This window comes from Aspergillus flavus, chromosome 1 (genome assembly GCF_009017415.1).
Source record: "Aspergillus flavus chromosome 1, complete sequence".
Taxonomy (NCBI): domain Eukaryota; kingdom Fungi; phylum Ascomycota; class Eurotiomycetes; order Eurotiales; family Aspergillaceae; genus Aspergillus; species Aspergillus flavus.
The window spans coordinates 2,952,165-2,968,503 of record NC_092406.1 but is presented as its reverse complement, the minus strand read 5'-3'; the positions used below and the strand labels follow the sequence as shown (position 1 = coordinate 2,968,503).

The following is a 16,339-nucleotide window of genomic DNA, read 5'->3' as shown; positions in this document are numbered from 1 at the left end:
TCGGTCAGAGCTTCCCTTTTCGCCCCACTGATTTCTGATCCAGTGACCACTGGCACGCTACTGCGTATACCTGCGAACAAGGGAGCAGAGTATATACATGCATGGTTTAAATCTTGGCCCCAGTTTTAAGGTCGAGGCACCGCCATTCGTTTCCCACTGTGCCGCTCTGCGACGAGGGGAAATGACTCTTTCTTTGGAATATAATACATTGAATGATATACCCAAATCGAATCTTCTGTATGTCGAGGGTTTTGAACTTTCTGTTCTCGAATACTTTCCACTTAAACCCCAGATCAAGACCTTCATGCTTAGTCCGGATGAAGCTCTCCAGAGACAGAACACCGATGTCTTAAAACGCTGCCTAGCCAAGAACCTTTTATCTGGCCCGGTAGGCTCTTGTGCTTTACACCTGAAGATAAAAAAAGCTATACGAGTGGGTGATGGAAAGACATCACAAATCGTTCTGGTGGACGTTGTTTCTGGTCAAGGGTTTACTACACCGCCTGTTGCAAAGTTGTACGATCCGCAATCCGCCGTACTATGATCATTCCTTCTATTCACTCTGGTTTATGCATTTTTTACTACAGAATCGATGGTTTATCTATAAACTTGGACTTTTATTGCTAATCATGTGAGTTTTCTACCTCGGGGAATTATTTGTTACCTTCTCATAGTCCTATTAGTTGATTGATTTGATGTTTTTGCCATTGGCTTCGGCGGCTTACGTGTCAGGGAACTCGATGGAGATGGCCATTATGATCCGGGTTGATTGATGTGCTATGACTACCAGGCAAACCAAGAGTGATTTAGCCATGTACTCTGCATAGACAAGCTTAAGTTCTGGTGACTTTATCCCACGATGCCCCCTGGTACAATCACTCAGAGAAAGTTCGAACGATATGCACGCTTCGAGAATCGAGGTTTAAGGAAGTCCATTTTCTCCATTCGCAGGACAAGAATCACTAAACCAGCGGCACGCTCTCACTTTTCCAACTTCCCCGGTCATCCGACTCGTCGTATATCGTTTTCTTATTGAGATCCAGCGACGGGGTCTGTATGATAGTGGAGGGCTACGAACCGATGGAAAGGATCACTTTTGTCAACAATCCGAGCGTGCAAACCGATTTGACACAAACGCATCCACTGGGTTCACTCTCTTCTATATATTTTGTATTTCGTGACGGCTGCGACGCCCTTTGGTCACTGCTTACAATGACTCTTGGTTTCAAGTTTCTGTACGCTGATGATGCCACTGATAATCCTCGCATCATCTTTTGAAGCACGCTCGTCGACCAAATTCGTGCATTCGTTCTGAATCCTATCAGTAGTGCGGTCGTCTTGGTTGGATACTTAGAGTGTGTGACTGTCGCTTCTTTTCTGAGGCCGAAGGAAGTCAGAGTACATAATAAATGACAAGAACTCGAGGCGCTATTCAAGAACACGTACCTAGAAGACACCATTTGTTCTGTAAGTCGTTTGAACATTGCTACGAGTGCAATGCAGACATTTTGATATGGTAGTCGAGTCCATAGTCTCGGAATATCACGACGAAGTTGTTGAGTTCTACCAATGCTATCATGGTCTATGTCATATGGTGTATAGGAGGCCAGCAGAACACAGAACACACCAATAGTATGCATTATATGACTACAATAAGATATGACAAACAGGCTACAATAGTGGTTTTGGAGATGCCAAATCTCTATTAGGACCATGTATGAAGATATAGAATTAAGCCTTTGTATTCACATCACAGTATAGGGAAACCTAACTTAATAGGGAAAACTCGTGACGGTGTCGACTTGCTGAAGCGGTTTCTGACAAGCCGCAGAAATTGGGAAAATATTCCTGATATCTGGATAACATATAACATAGATTATATCAGTAAATGAGCATTGGCTAGCATGATGAGTGTCAATCCTCACCTTTTGTAGGTTCCCGAAGTTGCAGTGCCGTCCACAAACAATTCAATACTCACGCATTCACGAAGAATCCCCTGAAAAGGATTAAGGTGGACATAGCTGCCAGATATGCACTACCACAGACATTATTGTAAGTATTATAGGTCCCATGCTTCCTACGCACGAAGACTAAAATCTTCGAATGCAGTCTTCCATTTACGACCTACTAGTAGTAATACTGGTTCTCATACATAACGTGAGCCGAGGATTATCAGGTTAAAAGTCCAAGAGTTAGTCGATTTTCACATGAAACAAGGGTACTCAAGGTTTTCATAGCACGATTAGGAAGAGGGCATAATTTGTGTATCGACATTTTCAGTCCAACGGCTTGCATGTTCAAAGCCACAGCTTTCAGCTAGCCTAACTTCCGTTAGAAACATTCGCAGGAGCATCATCCATGGGTGAGAATTGCCCGTGAAGCCGCACCTAACCGGGGCCTAGAATTTCGAGGGCGAGGACAGTAAGCTGGCCATCTTAGAGTGATGAACCCTATATCCTGTCAGCCTGATAACCCATGACCATACTTTCTTACTCCTACATTCCAAGTGAGACACTATCTTGGCCGGCGGCAATCTTCGTCCAATATAATATGTACATTTATGAGCATCCGAGAGACCGTTGTAAATTCGTCAGCAGGATGACACCACTACGCGGCGATAAGAAGTATCGTTCGATACTAATCCAGATTATCTATGAAACAGCACCAACTGCGGACTGTTTTACTACAGGGATTCCTGATTAGACTTGACTACATTCCATTTGCATGTTGCATAAATTTGAGTGCATGTAGTTATACCTCGTCCCCGGATGAGCTACCAACAATTACTCTACGAGATTATTGGCTATCATTCATCTGCGCTCGGGTTATGGCTAATAGTCAATAGATGAACCATTTCCTTAATTAAGACAGTCCCTTATATATTCTGTTGGTTCTTCAGGCTTCCAGCCAAGCCGTGTGATAGCAAATACGAAATTGCATATATTAGCGCTTACATATCACGCCTGATCCAAGAGAAGATATTTCTGAATGCTTCTCATTTGTTGGAGCGTCTCTGCCGTGTCTGGAGGCCAAGCAGTGAACGGATCAAGGTCTGCAAAGGTAGTTTGAGGAATGAAGTATGGACCGAATATATATGTATCCCCTGTTCCTCCGGAATTTGCCAATCTCTGTATCATTGCTTTTAAACTGCAGTAAGCACACTGAATCTTCACTACTGCTCTTCCCAGGTTTTTTGGTTGGTAAAAATGCCGCACGAAACGCCCAATATCACGGCACTCGAACCATTCCAGGTTCTCAGCAAGATCTTAGATTTTGCAAACGAGGACCAGCGAGACTGGTGGCACAGTACCGGGCCAATGTATGCCAAAATCCTAAAGGATGCAGGCTACGGCATTCATGCCCAATACTCATATCTCTGTCTCCACCACAAATGTGTGGTTCCGTATCTGGGCCCCTATCCGGGAAACGGCAGAGACCGATGGATGAGCATCCTCAGCCGATTCGGTCTACCTTATGAATTGAGCCTGAATTGCTCTAATTCGGTCGTGCGGTTTGCATTCGAGCCCATCGGACCTTTATCAGGGACTGAGCAAGACCCCTTCAATGCACATGTCATCTGGGAATGTCTTGGAAAACTCGCGAAGCTGGGTTCTGATGTTGACCTCCAGTGGTTTGCCCAGTTCAAGAAGGATCTGGTTTTAGATGCAGAGGAAACGAAGTTCGTTAGAGACAACGGTCTGGACAAGGGACAAGTTAAGACTCAGAACAAACTAGGCGTGGACTTGAAAGGTGGAAAATTCGAGGTCAAGATGTACATGTATCCTTATCTGAAATCGGTTGCTACCGGCATTCCAATTGAGCGACTCATGTTTGATTCGATTCGGAGAGTGGACTGGGACCGAAAGCTCGTTGTTCCGTTATCCATTCTGGAAGATTATATCACCTCCCACAAGGATAAGACTCTTTCGGCCCGTCTCATATCCTGTGACTTGATTGACCCGAGTCGCTCACGGATCAAAATCTATGTGGCTGAGCAGACAGTGGACTGGCCGCACCTGGAGGGTCTGTGGACACTGGGATATCGACGTCAAGATCCCATTACTATCAGTGGTTTGCAACTACTCCGAGAACTATGGGAGTTACTCGACATCCCTGAAGGGCCTTGTCACTTCCCGGATGGCGGTTACTTGGAACTTAACTCCAAAGTCAACGAACGGCTTCCTTTACTGGTCAATTATACTCTCCATCCAAACGATCCGTACCCAGCACCCCAGGTCTACTTCCATACATTTGGCGTAGGCGACGCGGCAGTCGCAGACGCCGTCGCTACATTCTGTGCCCGAAGAGGGTGGACGGAGATGGCACAATCCTACAAAGACAATCTCTTCTCTTATTAGTGAGTCTCCATCCATGGCATCATTCGTCCAAATATGCTAACAAACGTTCAGCCCTGACGGAGACATCAACGAGATGAACCATCTTCAATCATTGGTATCATTCTCCTACCGAGATCAAAAGGCGTATCTAAGCGTGTACTTACACAGCTTCGAAACTGGTGGCTGGAGTAAGTCATATTCCAGCGACGCAATACAGGGACACCTTTAAGACGTTATGGAGTCTGCTCTGATGCAGTCACTTGTCCTTTGTACGATTCTTGTTTGATTAAACTGTGCTGCGTTTAGGTTCGGGCCGAGTCTTCCTGTGGCTCGGTTAGTGTATGTTTGGACATCAGAGTTAGTGTGAATCAGAAATGGACCCCTAAGGTTCGTATTCCATAACCTTATAAAATTTATCGTGTAGCCTGGACCTTGAAAAGGACACCAATGTATGTCCAGGTGGAACAGGGAACAAATGCCAGCCATGCAAAAGGCCCACATGGCGTGTGCAAGTCAACTACAAGCATCGGCTTGTGCCCATTGCATGTCTGGGCATGCATGGGGCGAGATCTGGCAAGTCTGGGGTAAATATCACGTCCTGGAAGTTCGTGGGACGTTTCCCTGTATAATTCGTTATTTTCTTCTCGTGTATCCATAGGAATAGGTGGCTATGAAGAGCTTGTTGCTTGGGTATCTTTTACATCTTATCTTGGGGAGAACATGGGGTTGTACTAACAAGGCTTCTCCCTTGAAACCGTTGTTGAGATCAAGGATAAAACGCTGAATAATAAGAGCACTTTCTCCCATTGGCGAATCGGTAGCACTTTGATGGTAAGCTCCGATGGGGTATTACAACGGCGAATGAGTCGAAATCAATGTGTATCAATTTACACTCAATCAGGCACTTCAAAGTGAACTAGTCGCCATTGAGGCCTAAGTGTCCCCCAAGGTCCTTGACCGGCGGTCATACAAAAGCAGCCTTTGCAGTCCATATTCAGATAAGTTGCGGAATCGGAATACAATTAACGCGTTTAAGTTATTTCGATCCAAATGAAGAAAAAACACAAGCCGATATTGAAAAGTTCAAGAAATAGAATTCTTCTAGAATGTCTATAGTTCAAAGCAATATATCTAAACGATCATCATAACATTACATGACTCATCATTGCAGAAAATGATATCAGAAAAAACACAAAAGGTATAAAACGTGACTGACTACCTTTAACACCGGGACTGAAGTTCGTTTCGGCAGTTATTGATTTAAGCTGAAGCGCCCTTCACGTCCTCCTCGTTGCTCATGATCTGAACCTTGATAGCTCCCGTCTTGGGGTCTGCAGCAGTTTCGAAGGCCTTAAGAGCGTCCTCCAAGAGGAAGCGATGTGTAACAAGCTTCTTCAGACTGATGACACCGTTCCTCACAAGACGAATGGCGCGAGGCCAGGTGTTGCAGTAGCGGTACTGGTACTGAAGGTCGATCTCTTGAGTGCTCAGGCGCATGAACGGAATCTTCATCTCGTTCTTGCCCACACCGATCACGAAGACCTTGCCACCGAACTTGACACTCCAGATAGCGGATGCGACACTGCTCTCAACACCGGTGCACTCCAGTGCCAGCTTAGGCTTCAGGGCATCAGGGGCGGAACCCTGGCCATCGTTGAAAGCATCGATAATGCCCGCAGCATTATCCTCAGCGGACAGATTGGTCTGCACCTTGTAGGTGATAACATCAGGAACCAACGACTTGGCGAAGGCTAGTCTTCCCTCGTCGATATCGGTGATGACAATGGGTGTTGCTCCCGCGGCGCGGGCACTGAGGAGAGTGATCAAACCGATGGGACCAGCACCGGTGACAAGTACAGGGTCGCCCAAGCGAAGGCCGCTTCGCTCAATTGCAGCGAGAGACACACTGAGAGGCTCCAGCAGAGCTCCATCCTCATAGCTCATATCACCGATCTTGTGGCACCAGACAGCGGGGTGGTTGACATAGCGCCGCAGCAAACCATCCACGGGAGGAGTAGACAGGAAAAGCACCTTTTCACAACCGTTGTAACGTCCAGTCAAGCAAGGCTCGCAAGCGTGGCAGGGAATGTTGGGCTCGACGGCGACACGGTCGCCTGGCTTGAGGTGGGTGACATCGGAGGCAACTGCAATCACTTCGCCGGCCGACTCGTGACCCAGGATATGGTCTCCCGTGACAATCATGGGACCAATGCAGCCGGCATGCCAAAAGTGCACGTCAGATCTATTTTAGACACCAATCATCAGTTTGAGAACATGTCTCTAGGGAACAAGAGAGCATACCCGCAAATTCCGGTACTGCGAACCTGGACTGTTACCTCACCGGGCTTCAAGCTCTCACCACTCTTCACCTCCTCGAGCGTCGGCTTCGATTCTGCGACCCACAAGTCGTGGTTGGTGTTGGTGTAGACACCAATGTTGGCCTTTTCGAGTACAGTTGCAGTAGCCATGATGTGCGAAGGAGACCTGATTATTGACGTCAGGAGGATCGAGATGAATGAGAGAATGCAGCAAGAGGGACAAGCAGGAAGAGTAGGGGAACCAACAAGCTTTAATAGCTGCCCGACGGAGCTACCCCTCCAAGACGGAGCATTGAGAATATTTTTTTTTAATCAGACCCAGCTTGCATTGTCACTGAGGATCCCGATTGCGAAAGACGGTCAACCGTCAAACCGATACCACTGCTCCATTTTCCATGCTCCATCTTTCCTGCGGGACGGAGTGGAGGCATCGTGGCACCCATCACTGGCCCAGATTTTATTTAGCCGGTGCCCCGCGCCCGCGGGGTCACTTCTGGGGCATCACCATTGGTCACCATTGGAAGTCATGGGCTCACTGAGTCTTCGGAGAATTGGCCCATTACCGTATCTGGAGCGTGTAGCCTCAATATGTACGGGACCTCGAACGGAATATCTTTGGCCGTCTTTCTATTGCAGACACATTTGTTGTTTTAGGAAACTATAGGAACCAGGAGCGGGTTCGTGACCCTGGACCATTGATAAAATGGGAAAGGGTTGCGCATACAAAGTCTCTCTCAGGGAGAAACTTTGGAAATGATGATGTGGAATAGCCTCTAACGAATTCCATTTGTTGTTTACTAAAGCTTCGAGCATCATGATGGTTGATAAAAATGCTTCAAGAAATGTTATTTTGTTCAATGACTTCATAATATGTCCTCAAAACGTGAAGCCCATGAGACAAAGATAACGCTTCTAAACTGATAACTGGGTTATCTATCTCTATCTGAAACCAATATGCTGCAGAATCACATAGGGTTCTTTCGGTTAAATAGGGATTTAGCCATTGGTGATCATTGAACAAACCACAAAACGCGCATTTTCGATACATCTTGCGCCTCCACAAGAAAATTGAATAAGAAAATCCGAATCCACAAGCATTATCAAATTTTTTGTCCAACAAATCATGTAGCATTCATTGGTTTTGGTGCCTGAGCCAGAACCATAGTTCAGTGGGATTGTTCCCAGAGGGGTAATTCTCCGGTGGAAACGTCGCCTTCTTTGGTGGAGAATCCAGAAGACTGTTCGATACTCTTGTATCCACCCCGACATGCTCACGGGTTCACTCGGCAACTCTCGATCCCTCTTCGGTCATCAAGTTGTGAACAGTCATAGGACGGATTTATTCTTCCTCTCGGTTTCACTGTAAGTCGTTACTCGGGTCTTCCGAAAGTCATATGGTTCGACCTGCCTCGGATTGATGAGATGCTACTACATATCGAAGGTGCTCTCCGTCCTACAGCTACATATAGAGAGCGGCAGTGTCCTACAACAATATAATCAATCGAATACAGCAGATTACAAAGAGGGCATGTATGATTCCCTAACATTAAGTTCCCGAAAAGCGTCATAGCTCGGGGATCGCGTCTCAAAGAGCCATGCATCAAATCGGCTCCCTAATATATATCTGTTTATAGGGTACACTCGCAGTATATTTGGCATATAACTTCTTTGAGTCGCCTTTAATTAATGTGATACTCTTCAATGACTTTCCTGCGCCACGAATGATGATTGAACAAATGCCTTTCAATGTCACATCGCCGATAGTGTTGCCTAGGGCAATCTAAAGATGTCATAAATGACGCCGACCCGCTGCGATTGGCCAGCGATTTTGTCAGTCCACTCGCCATGAGCCTCTCTTGCTCTAGGAACTTCTAGAGAGATTCTAGAAGAAAAGCTTAATGCATCCTCATACCACAATTTAAGCTGCCTCGGGTATAGAACCAATCTCACGCGAGAAACGCCTCGGGACCTCACTTGTCATACTCCATAGGGCCCTATAGATAGCATGTCAGCGAATATCTCCCAAGATAAGCATCTGACCAGAGTTTGCCGATAATATGAGCGTATAAAAGTGCTTCATCTCTTGCACTTTTTCATTTTAATCTCAAGGCTTCATATGTTGGAGTTTGAGCATTGTTCGTCTAACGGTGCGAGACCACTCAGGAAGAGCCCACGGGGGTGATCGAGTCTAGTATAGAAAAGACTCGCCAATCTCTGGAAAGTAGCTAGCTCCATCTCTAATAGGTTCGACCCAGTATTTCGTATGTCCTCGGAGATTTTGGCGGGGCCATATTTGTCGTAGCTATGGCTTTGGTAGATTCTCCGGCATTTTAAACTTTCAAGAGCTCTCAACAGCATAACTTTCAATACGGAAGATTCCAATTCTCTGATCCATTGACCGGTTGATATCAGATCTCAGCAAAGACCCGCACTTGCTGTAAGCGGGAAGTAAAGATATATCTTGCATCCAATTGATTTGATGCTTTCATGCTTTCCATGAAGAGCTATTGTCAGAGCGAACTGGTTCCTATCAGGTCACGCTTGGCTCTCTGACTGTTTGATTTACACGAAAGCCCCGACCGTCTAAAGACTGTTGCAGTTTTCGTCATTTGCGAGATATCAAGTAAACATATTTCATCGTGATAACAAAAACGATGTGTATATCAATGCCGGATTAGACAATAGACGTTTTACCATGATGGCTTAGTTAAAGTCAGAGCAGCCAATCGAAGTAGCCATTAATTGATGAATTGGCCAATTTAACTTCGTATATACCTATAAAATCTCATGATTGACTGATCGGACCGGTAGTGTAGACTCCATCGAGGTGTGAAAGCCTGAATTCCCTGGACAACTGTATGATGGGATAATAGTAACTCATCGCCTAGTAATCAGTTAGTGATATTAGCGAGCTCCTATTTAGTCGCCTAGTATATCATGGCGTGGACTTGTAAGTATGCACAATTGTTCATGGTCGGGCCGTTGAAATTGTGGATGGCATGTCAACAGTGCTGTTGTGCACGTGACCCAATGGAGAGAGCGTTTTCCCTGAACTTCCCGAGCCTCAAATCTCAGATTCTGGTCCTGCAATTGCGCGACGATCCAGTGTCTCCGGCTCTTGACCACACCGCCATTGGACTCTTTTGTCCTCCGTCTGCCACTTCTAAAAGTCTTTCTCTCCTTTTACAGTCTTTTTTCTTTTCTGTGGTCTTCAAGATGCCCGCTACCGCGTCCCGTGCCGTTCTTCGGCAATCGCAGTTCCTGACCCGGAGGACCGCTGTCAGATACGCCTCCTCCACCCCGGAGTCTGCTCAGAAGGCTGGCGAGGCTGCATCCTCTGCTGCCTCCAAGGCATCTGGAGGTCTCTCTCGTGTCACATCCACCGCTGGTCCCGCTCTTTCGAATGCCGCCCAGGGCGTCGGCAGTGCTCTGAGGAAGGTTGGTGGAAGGACCGGAAAAGTCATCGCTTTCGTCGATTGTAAGAAGATCTCCGATGTTTTGGTTTCGTGAAGTCTCGCTCCTTCCTGCTACCAGTGGGAGCCGTGGTCAGCATCGCCATTGTTACCACGACCCCTGCGTTTGGGGGCGCACCAGCCGTCTCAACCTCCGCCGATATGTGTACCAGCATCGCTAACAATATACTGGGATGAAACAGCTATGATACCCCCTACCCTCTACTACGGAAAGGTCGGCCTTGAACTCGCCAAGCTCGTTTTCCGTGGACAGAACATGACTCCTCCGTAAGCGCTTCCATGTGACCGATAAAAGTACCCGACATTGACTAACATCCCGCAGCAACCTGGCTACCTTCCAGTCCTTCTACCAGCCTCTGATCAACGCTTTCCGCAGCCCTGCCGCCCTTAAGAACGCCAACTTCGTCTCTCCCGGAGACATCGCCGCCCGTGTCCGCAATGCCAGCCCTAAGGAACTCGCCCTGGCCGGTGTTACTCTCGCGGAGGTTATCGGATTCTTTACCGTTGGTGAGATGATCGGTAGAATGAACATTGTCGGCTACAGGGGCCACCCTGAGCACCACGGAGACCACTAGATCACCCGCAAGCACTAATGCATGGCCTGTCTTTTTTATATTTCCTTTTATCACTGCGTTCTGTACTATTGTATGATAGACGATGGAATTTAACTGTTGTCTGAGGTAAATCACCCACTTTTGGAGGATCCCCTCTTTTCCTTTGGATGCTTTAATCCAGGAGTGATACACATGCCAATTGTTGTTTTGGTTCTTTTCCTATTCTACCTGTGTCAAAAGTGGAAGTCGTATAGAGATGTTCGTCATTTATGTGCTAGATGTGCGTTTGAATTGATCATTCGTTACTATATCTTGGTACTGCTTATAGCTACGTAGCATTAATGCCAAGGGTGTAACACTTACATACCTCTAACAATGCAATATGACCTAAAAGAAAAACAGCTACTAATCAAGGGCAGCATTCATAGTGAAATTTCTAGAACGGGCCGTGGAATCAAATCAATTAAATGCTAGCAGCTTTTTTGTGGAGTCCATGTTTAAGGTACGGTACCGTAACAGATGGAGAAACACAACGCTGATTGGCCCGTGCGGGAAAGAATTTCTGCTTTCCAACTTTTTTTTTATACCGTGTATCCAACCACCACCACTCCTTTATAACCTGTAAACCCGTCGCAGCTATTCACATAGTATCTTTTTCTTCGCACGGGCGCGATATAGCTCACAGCGATGGATGCTTTCAAGCTGTTGACCAGATCGACCAAATTCAAGACTGGTCCTAGCTCGTCTTCAGCATCACTTCCCTCGACGGGCAAGGCGGAGAACCCGCAGCTGTTTCGTAATTCCGAAGCTGAGAAGCTCCTTGAAGAACAGAAGAATGGCAAGAAAAGAAAGAGGGGTTCTGCGGCGGATGAGCCGGAGGAACGCGAACCGAATCTGGACTTCTTCAGCTCTAATAAAGGATCTTCGAAGAAGGTTGTGAAGGCCGAAGAGGCGCCATCGGATGAGGAACGGGGCTCTGGCTCGGAAGACGAAGATGAGATGGATGAAGTGCAGCGCAGAACGATCTTGAATTCTCACAAGATCAAAGTGACGGATATGCGCGAGCTTGAGGAAATCCAACCTGTGCAGGCGCAGGGCGAAGAAGAACCGAAGAAGAAAAAGAAGAAGAGAAAGCAGAAAGAAGAGCCTGCTCAGACACTCACTAAGAAAGAGCAGAAGAAGGCTCGGCGGTTATTCCCGCGGCCTCTTGTTTCTTTCAAGGAGTTGCGCACACAGTACAAGATCTCGCGCCGTTTGGCGGAAAACATCGCCGAACAGGGCTTTACGGTACCTACGGAAGTGCAGCTGGGAACTCTGCCTTTGTTGCTGGGTGACCGGACGATTGGCCAGTCGAAGACGGAAGAGCCGGTTGAGCCGGATCTTCTGGTTGTTGCGCCAACGGGAAGTGGAAAGACTCTTTCGTTCTTGATTCCGGTTATCAATAAGATTGTGCGCCATCACCATGAGCAACAAGAAAAACGAGGCATTTTTGCGGTCGTTGTTGCGCCGACTAAGGAGCTAGCCAGTCAGATTGTCAACGAAGGGAGAAAGTTGGTCTCGGGGACTGGTGTTAAGATCACGTTAATGAAGAAGGGTATGCAGGTCGTGGAGCGTGAGGACGACGATGAGGATGTTTTGGACGAGGGCAGTTCCGAATCTTCTGAGTCGGAGGACGACGAAAAGACTACCGAGAAGAAAAGCAAGGGCAAGGCCCCTGTCACTAAGAGCGATATTCTCGTGACGACTCCTCTACAACTGGTCAATGCACTCTCTGCAAACAAAACCAAGCCCATGGCTACGTTGCCCTTAGTGAGGAATATTGTCCTTGATGAGGCAGATGTTCTCTTGGATCCTTTGTTCCGTGAGCAGACTCTTGATATCTGGCGCGCCTGCACACACCCCGAGCTTCGAGCAAGTCTATGGTCAGCTACCATGGGCTCGAGCATCGAAGATCTCGCCAAATCAACAATCAAGGAGCGCAAGGATGCTTCAAGTCTCACAAAGTCTTACCCATTATATCGCCTCGTCGTTGGATTGAAGGACTCCGCCATTCCCAACATCCAGCATAAGCTGGTCTACGCTGCAACGGAACAAGGAAAGCTACTCGGTCTAAGACAACTGCTCCATCCGGCTGCGGCAGCAGCATCGGATATTCGCCTTCGTCCGCCGTTCTTGATCTTTACACAGACTATTCCTCGAGCCGTGGCACTCCATTCAGAACTGCGCTACGACATTCCTCCCGAAGCTGGTGGCTCATCGCGTATCGCTGTCCTCCACTCCGATCTCTCGGACGGCCAGCGCTCTGAGATTATGAAGAACTTCCGCAAGGGCGAGATCTGGATTCTCGTTACAACTGATCTTTTGGCTCGCGGTATCGACTTCCGCGGAATCAACGGTGTTGTCAACTACGATATTCCGAACTCGGCGGCTGTCTATGTTCACCGAGTTGGACGTACGGGCCGGGCTGGTCGTGAAGGTGGTGTCGCAGTGACATACTACACGAAGGAAGACATCCCTTACGTCAAGAGTATTGCAAACGTTATCGATGTCAGTGAGAAGCTACGAGGAACGGAGGGCGAGAAGTCAGTGCAAAAATGGCTTCTGGACTCTCTCCCCGATCTCAGCAAGAAGGACAAGAAAGAGTTGAAGAAACACGGCGTCAGAGCCAGACAGACGAACCTCAAGAGCGTGGCAGATGACAAGCAGCAGCGGAAGACAAGAATCAGTACGAAGAGCGGCTTCGAGCGACGCATGGAAAACAAGAAGAAGGGCGCCATCGCAGCGAGCCGTAACAGGAAGCTCCAAGGACCATCAGGTGCGGAGCCTGATAGCGGCGACGACGGCTGGGGTGGCATCCAAGAGTAAAAAAGACGGGCCAAAATAATACTCTGTACAAAAAATGAAATTACGATTCCCCTTCCCAACAATGGATACCAAATCACGAATTATCATTTTTCTTAGTTTGCTGAGCTTGAGCTTGGGCTTGTTGTAAAAGCTGCTCAATCAACTTCCGTTTCAAAGCAATAGGCGCGAACGCATTATCCAATTTGTCCTGTTCCTCCAAAACATACTCCAACTCATCCCCGTCGCGATCAAAATAAACCGCCCAGTCCCCATCCTCCTCCTGCACCGCATAAAAATCCGGACTCTCCTCCAGCGTTATAGTCGTCTCATCCTCCGTCCAATCCCACGGCCCAACAACATGCTCAACACTCGCCGTGCGATTCCCATACTTCAACTCATGCGTATCCTTATCCACATAAATCCACCCCAGCATAGGCGGATTATCCGAAATCGTAGTAACAAGCCCCAACCCCCGCTTCAAATGCTTTGTCTCCTCAAGCTCCGGATACTCAATGTAAAACGAAGTGACCGTATGCGACGGAAGCTTCCGATTCAAAGGATTCGGATCATCGAGATAAACCTACCCGAAACGTGATTTCCAGATCAGCCATATGCGCGCGCGACAAGCGCAGTGATGGGCCGCGCCACATACCTTGTTATTCCTTAATACGAACCGCTTCCCGCATACTTCGCTGTCTTCTTGTGTCTCTCCGTTGGTTTCGACGTCGATGAGGAATTTGGCCATGCGTCTCTCGTCGTTTTTGCGCTCGTTTGCTTTGCGCTGTTCGCTTACGCCTAGGGCGACACCTGTTACGGTGGGAATTGCGGCTATTGTTAATAGGCCGATGACCATTTTGGTGGGTGTTGACTGTTGGGGTAGATGTTGATATGGGATATTAGTGTTTTGGGGTTTGTTTCAAGTTGGAGGTCTTGGTGGTTATATATAAATAATCAAAATATTTACATTTGAAATAGTATAATATGTACAGGTAGAAAAAGAAATGGTAATACAGATCTGTGGCGATCTAAATAGTTGATTGTGATAATGGTCAGGAACACAATGCCGTCATAGGTCTGGGCACGTGAGCGGGCAGTGGTGGTTGGCTCAAAAGTTACATCCGTGGAACTCAACAGTAAATGACAAGATTCCAATCGGATGGTACCATATCGCTATCATTGTCCTATTGGCAAATTACCATGTTAATTTGATAACAATATAGACGGTGCATTTCAAGCTCTCATGTAATGTTCTATACTAACGATGAGCCGACCGATCGCTGCGCAGGGACATCTATGTAATCTATCTATTCTCTATCATCGCTCGTTGATCGTGGATTTTCGTGACATCGTTCTAGTGCAGTTGATATGATCTGACAGACCAGACCAATGGGATTGTGAGTCGCGACAGGCTAGAGCTTCTCGCTCCACCCCCAAACGGACCACCAGCATCGAACTGCTAGCGCTCCTCCATCTGCCGATTCCCAGTCATCGTACCCTACCTCCTCTCCCTCATAAACCGCCTTCAGACCAAGCTGTCCCATGCGCTCACGAAACTCTTGTACTTGCGGCAAGTATGCATCTCGCAGGGGCATTTCGGTCACCACGCGTGCATTAAGGCCGCGGCTCAACCAGTGCCCGATAGTCTCTACAAGCCATTTGGGATGCTTGGGGGAGTACAGAGGGTCGGCGGCCAGGATCAGGTCATATTGTTCCTCTTGGGTGGGAAGAGGCTCGGGAGCAATGGACCAGTCCAGCACGCCAGTCGTAACAGTCGCGGCCGTGTTGGTAAGCAGCTCCACATTCAGAGCGGCATTGTGGGCAAGATTAGGAACAATATCGGGGAGGTCTGTGAGATGAATTGAAGCCGACTGTCCGCGGATAGCCGCAAACGAAAGTCCCACGAGACCTGTTCCTGCGCCTAGCTCTAGGGCTCGGAGTGTGCGATCTGTCTTCGGGGTAGGGGTGGTCGTCTCAGATGGGACGAGTTGTGGGGTTGATTCGAGGAGAGAGTGGAGACGTTGGGAGAGAAGGTATGAGGATACCCAGGTTTTCATTCCTAGGTTGTCGGCAGTTAAGGATGGTTCGTGCAGAGTCAAAGTCAGCTCTTCGCCCGTTGGACTGGGAATCGTGAAGACACGGGTCATGGCAGGCATTGCTATTGGCCCCCAAGTTAGACATACGGAACTCCTGGAGACAGTCAACTACATTTATATTTCTCGTACCGGATCGCCCAGAGCGTTCGCTGAGTCGAGCAGCAGCAGCATCCCAGACAGCTTCCCGAAGCTCATCGGTATCTAGCCATGATAGGGGACTCGAGATGATAGACGTCAAATAGCGCGGTACTCCGGTCGGGTAGACAGTTGGAGCCTTCACCGCTTCATGGCCACTTGAAGCAAAACTCTTTGGTTTGATCGCTAAGATGTCAAGAGCTCGTAAAAGTTCGGTGCCAGAAGGTTTAGTGTGGATTTGAGGCAGGTCGAACACTGAGACGCTTATCAATCCACTATCGTTTCCTATCAATTCGGGGAAACTGGGGACACATACCGTGGAGAGGCTCGTCGGGGTCCGCGCTGATCATTGTAGCGGTCTGATGGTAATTGGGTTTTGAGTATGGCCGGTCTAGACCAATACAAAAGGGGAGGAGAGCCTTTCTCCTCTTATATTTGCCTTACCTGTGGCAAAACACTGGTGGGCGGTTTTCTGATCCCGAAACACAAAAAAAAAAGTCGTGATTGCCCGAAAAGGCAAGGCCGGGCCACGATGTTCCGCGGGTCGGATCCGCTCCGGACCCAAAGATAAGAATTCAGAACAGT

The 16,339-nt window shown here is 47.9% G+C and overlaps 6 protein-coding genes across 6 annotated transcripts; 3 read left to right on the top strand and 3 right to left on the bottom strand.

The window, feature by feature from the left end:
- Positions 1-3,206: 3,206 nt before the first annotated feature.
- F9C07_1105 (putative dimethylallyl tryptophan synthase) lies at positions 3,207-4,566 on the top strand (the record flags this gene model as incomplete). The annotated part of the gene is made up of 2 exons (XM_041288410.1): positions 3,207-4,357; positions 4,410-4,566. The coding sequence occupies 2 exons, from the start codon at positions 3,207-3,209 to the stop codon at positions 4,564-4,566; spliced, it is 1,308 nt and encodes a 435-aa protein (XP_041140853.1).
- Positions 4,567-5,597: 1,031 nt separating this feature from the next.
- On the bottom strand, positions 5,598-6,805 carry F9C07_1104 (sorbitol dehydrogenase; the record flags this gene model as incomplete). Its single annotated transcript, XM_041288420.1, has 2 exons — positions 5,598-6,579; positions 6,639-6,805. The coding sequence occupies 2 exons, from the start codon at positions 6,803-6,805 to the stop codon at positions 5,598-5,600; spliced, it is 1,149 nt and encodes a 382-aa protein (XP_041140854.1).
- Positions 6,806-9,737: 2,932 nt separating this feature from the next.
- On the top strand, positions 9,738-14,558 carry F9C07_2279407 (ATP-dependent RNA helicase). The gene is made up of 3 exons (XM_071510367.1): positions 9,738-10,133; positions 10,311-10,395; positions 10,451-14,558. Exon 3 carries the CDS (start codon positions 11,370-11,372, stop codon positions 13,545-13,547), a length of 2,178 nt encoding a protein of 725 aa, XP_071365766.1. The 5' UTR covers positions 9,738-10,133; positions 10,311-10,395; positions 10,451-11,369; the 3' UTR covers positions 13,548-14,558.
- F9C07_1103 (putative mitochondrial F1F0-ATP synthase g subunit) lies at positions 9,748-10,810 on the top strand. Its single transcript, XM_071507543.1, has 3 exons — positions 9,748-10,133; positions 10,311-10,395; positions 10,451-10,810. The coding sequence occupies exons 1-3, from the start codon at positions 9,872-9,874 to the stop codon at positions 10,701-10,703; spliced, it is 600 nt and encodes a 199-aa protein (XP_071365767.1). The 5' UTR covers positions 9,748-9,871; the 3' UTR covers positions 10,704-10,810.
- F9C07_1101 (uncharacterized protein) lies at positions 13,621-14,379 on the bottom strand (the record flags this gene model as incomplete). The annotated part of the gene is made up of 2 exons (XM_041288421.1): positions 13,621-14,106; positions 14,179-14,379. The coding sequence occupies 2 exons, from the start codon at positions 14,377-14,379 to the stop codon at positions 13,621-13,623; spliced, it is 687 nt and encodes a 228-aa protein (XP_041140857.1).
- A 377-nt stretch (positions 14,559-14,935) lies between the features above and the next one.
- On the bottom strand, positions 14,936-16,104 carry F9C07_1100 (putative glucose-inducible SAM-dependent methyltransferase Rrg1; the record flags this gene model as incomplete). Its single annotated transcript, XM_041288422.1, has 3 exons — positions 14,936-15,681; positions 15,749-16,009; positions 16,071-16,104. 3 exons carry the CDS (start codon positions 16,102-16,104, stop codon positions 14,936-14,938), a joined length of 1,041 nt encoding a protein of 346 aa, XP_041140858.1.
- Positions 16,105-16,339: the final 235 nt, after the last annotated feature.

What these genes read in the sequence shown, in the direction of transcription:
- F9C07_2279407 (XM_071510367.1), top strand. Translation starts at nt 11,370, where the DNA reads ATGGATGCTTTCAAGCTGTTGACCAGATCGACCAAATTCAAGACTGGT.
- F9C07_1103 (XM_071507543.1), top strand. Translation starts at nt 9,872, where the DNA reads ATGCCCGCTACCGCGTCCCGTGCCGTTCTTCGGCAATCGCAGTTCCTG. An exon ending in AGTCATCGCTTTCGTCGATT is followed by an intron (nt 10,134 to 10,310) that starts GTAAGAAGATCT and finishes GGGATGAAACAG; the next exon opens with CTATGATACCCCCTACCCTC. An exon ending in GGACAGAACATGACTCCTCC is followed by an intron (nt 10,396 to 10,450) that starts GTAAGCGCTTCC and finishes AACATCCCGCAG; the next exon opens with CAACCTGGCTACCTTCCAGT.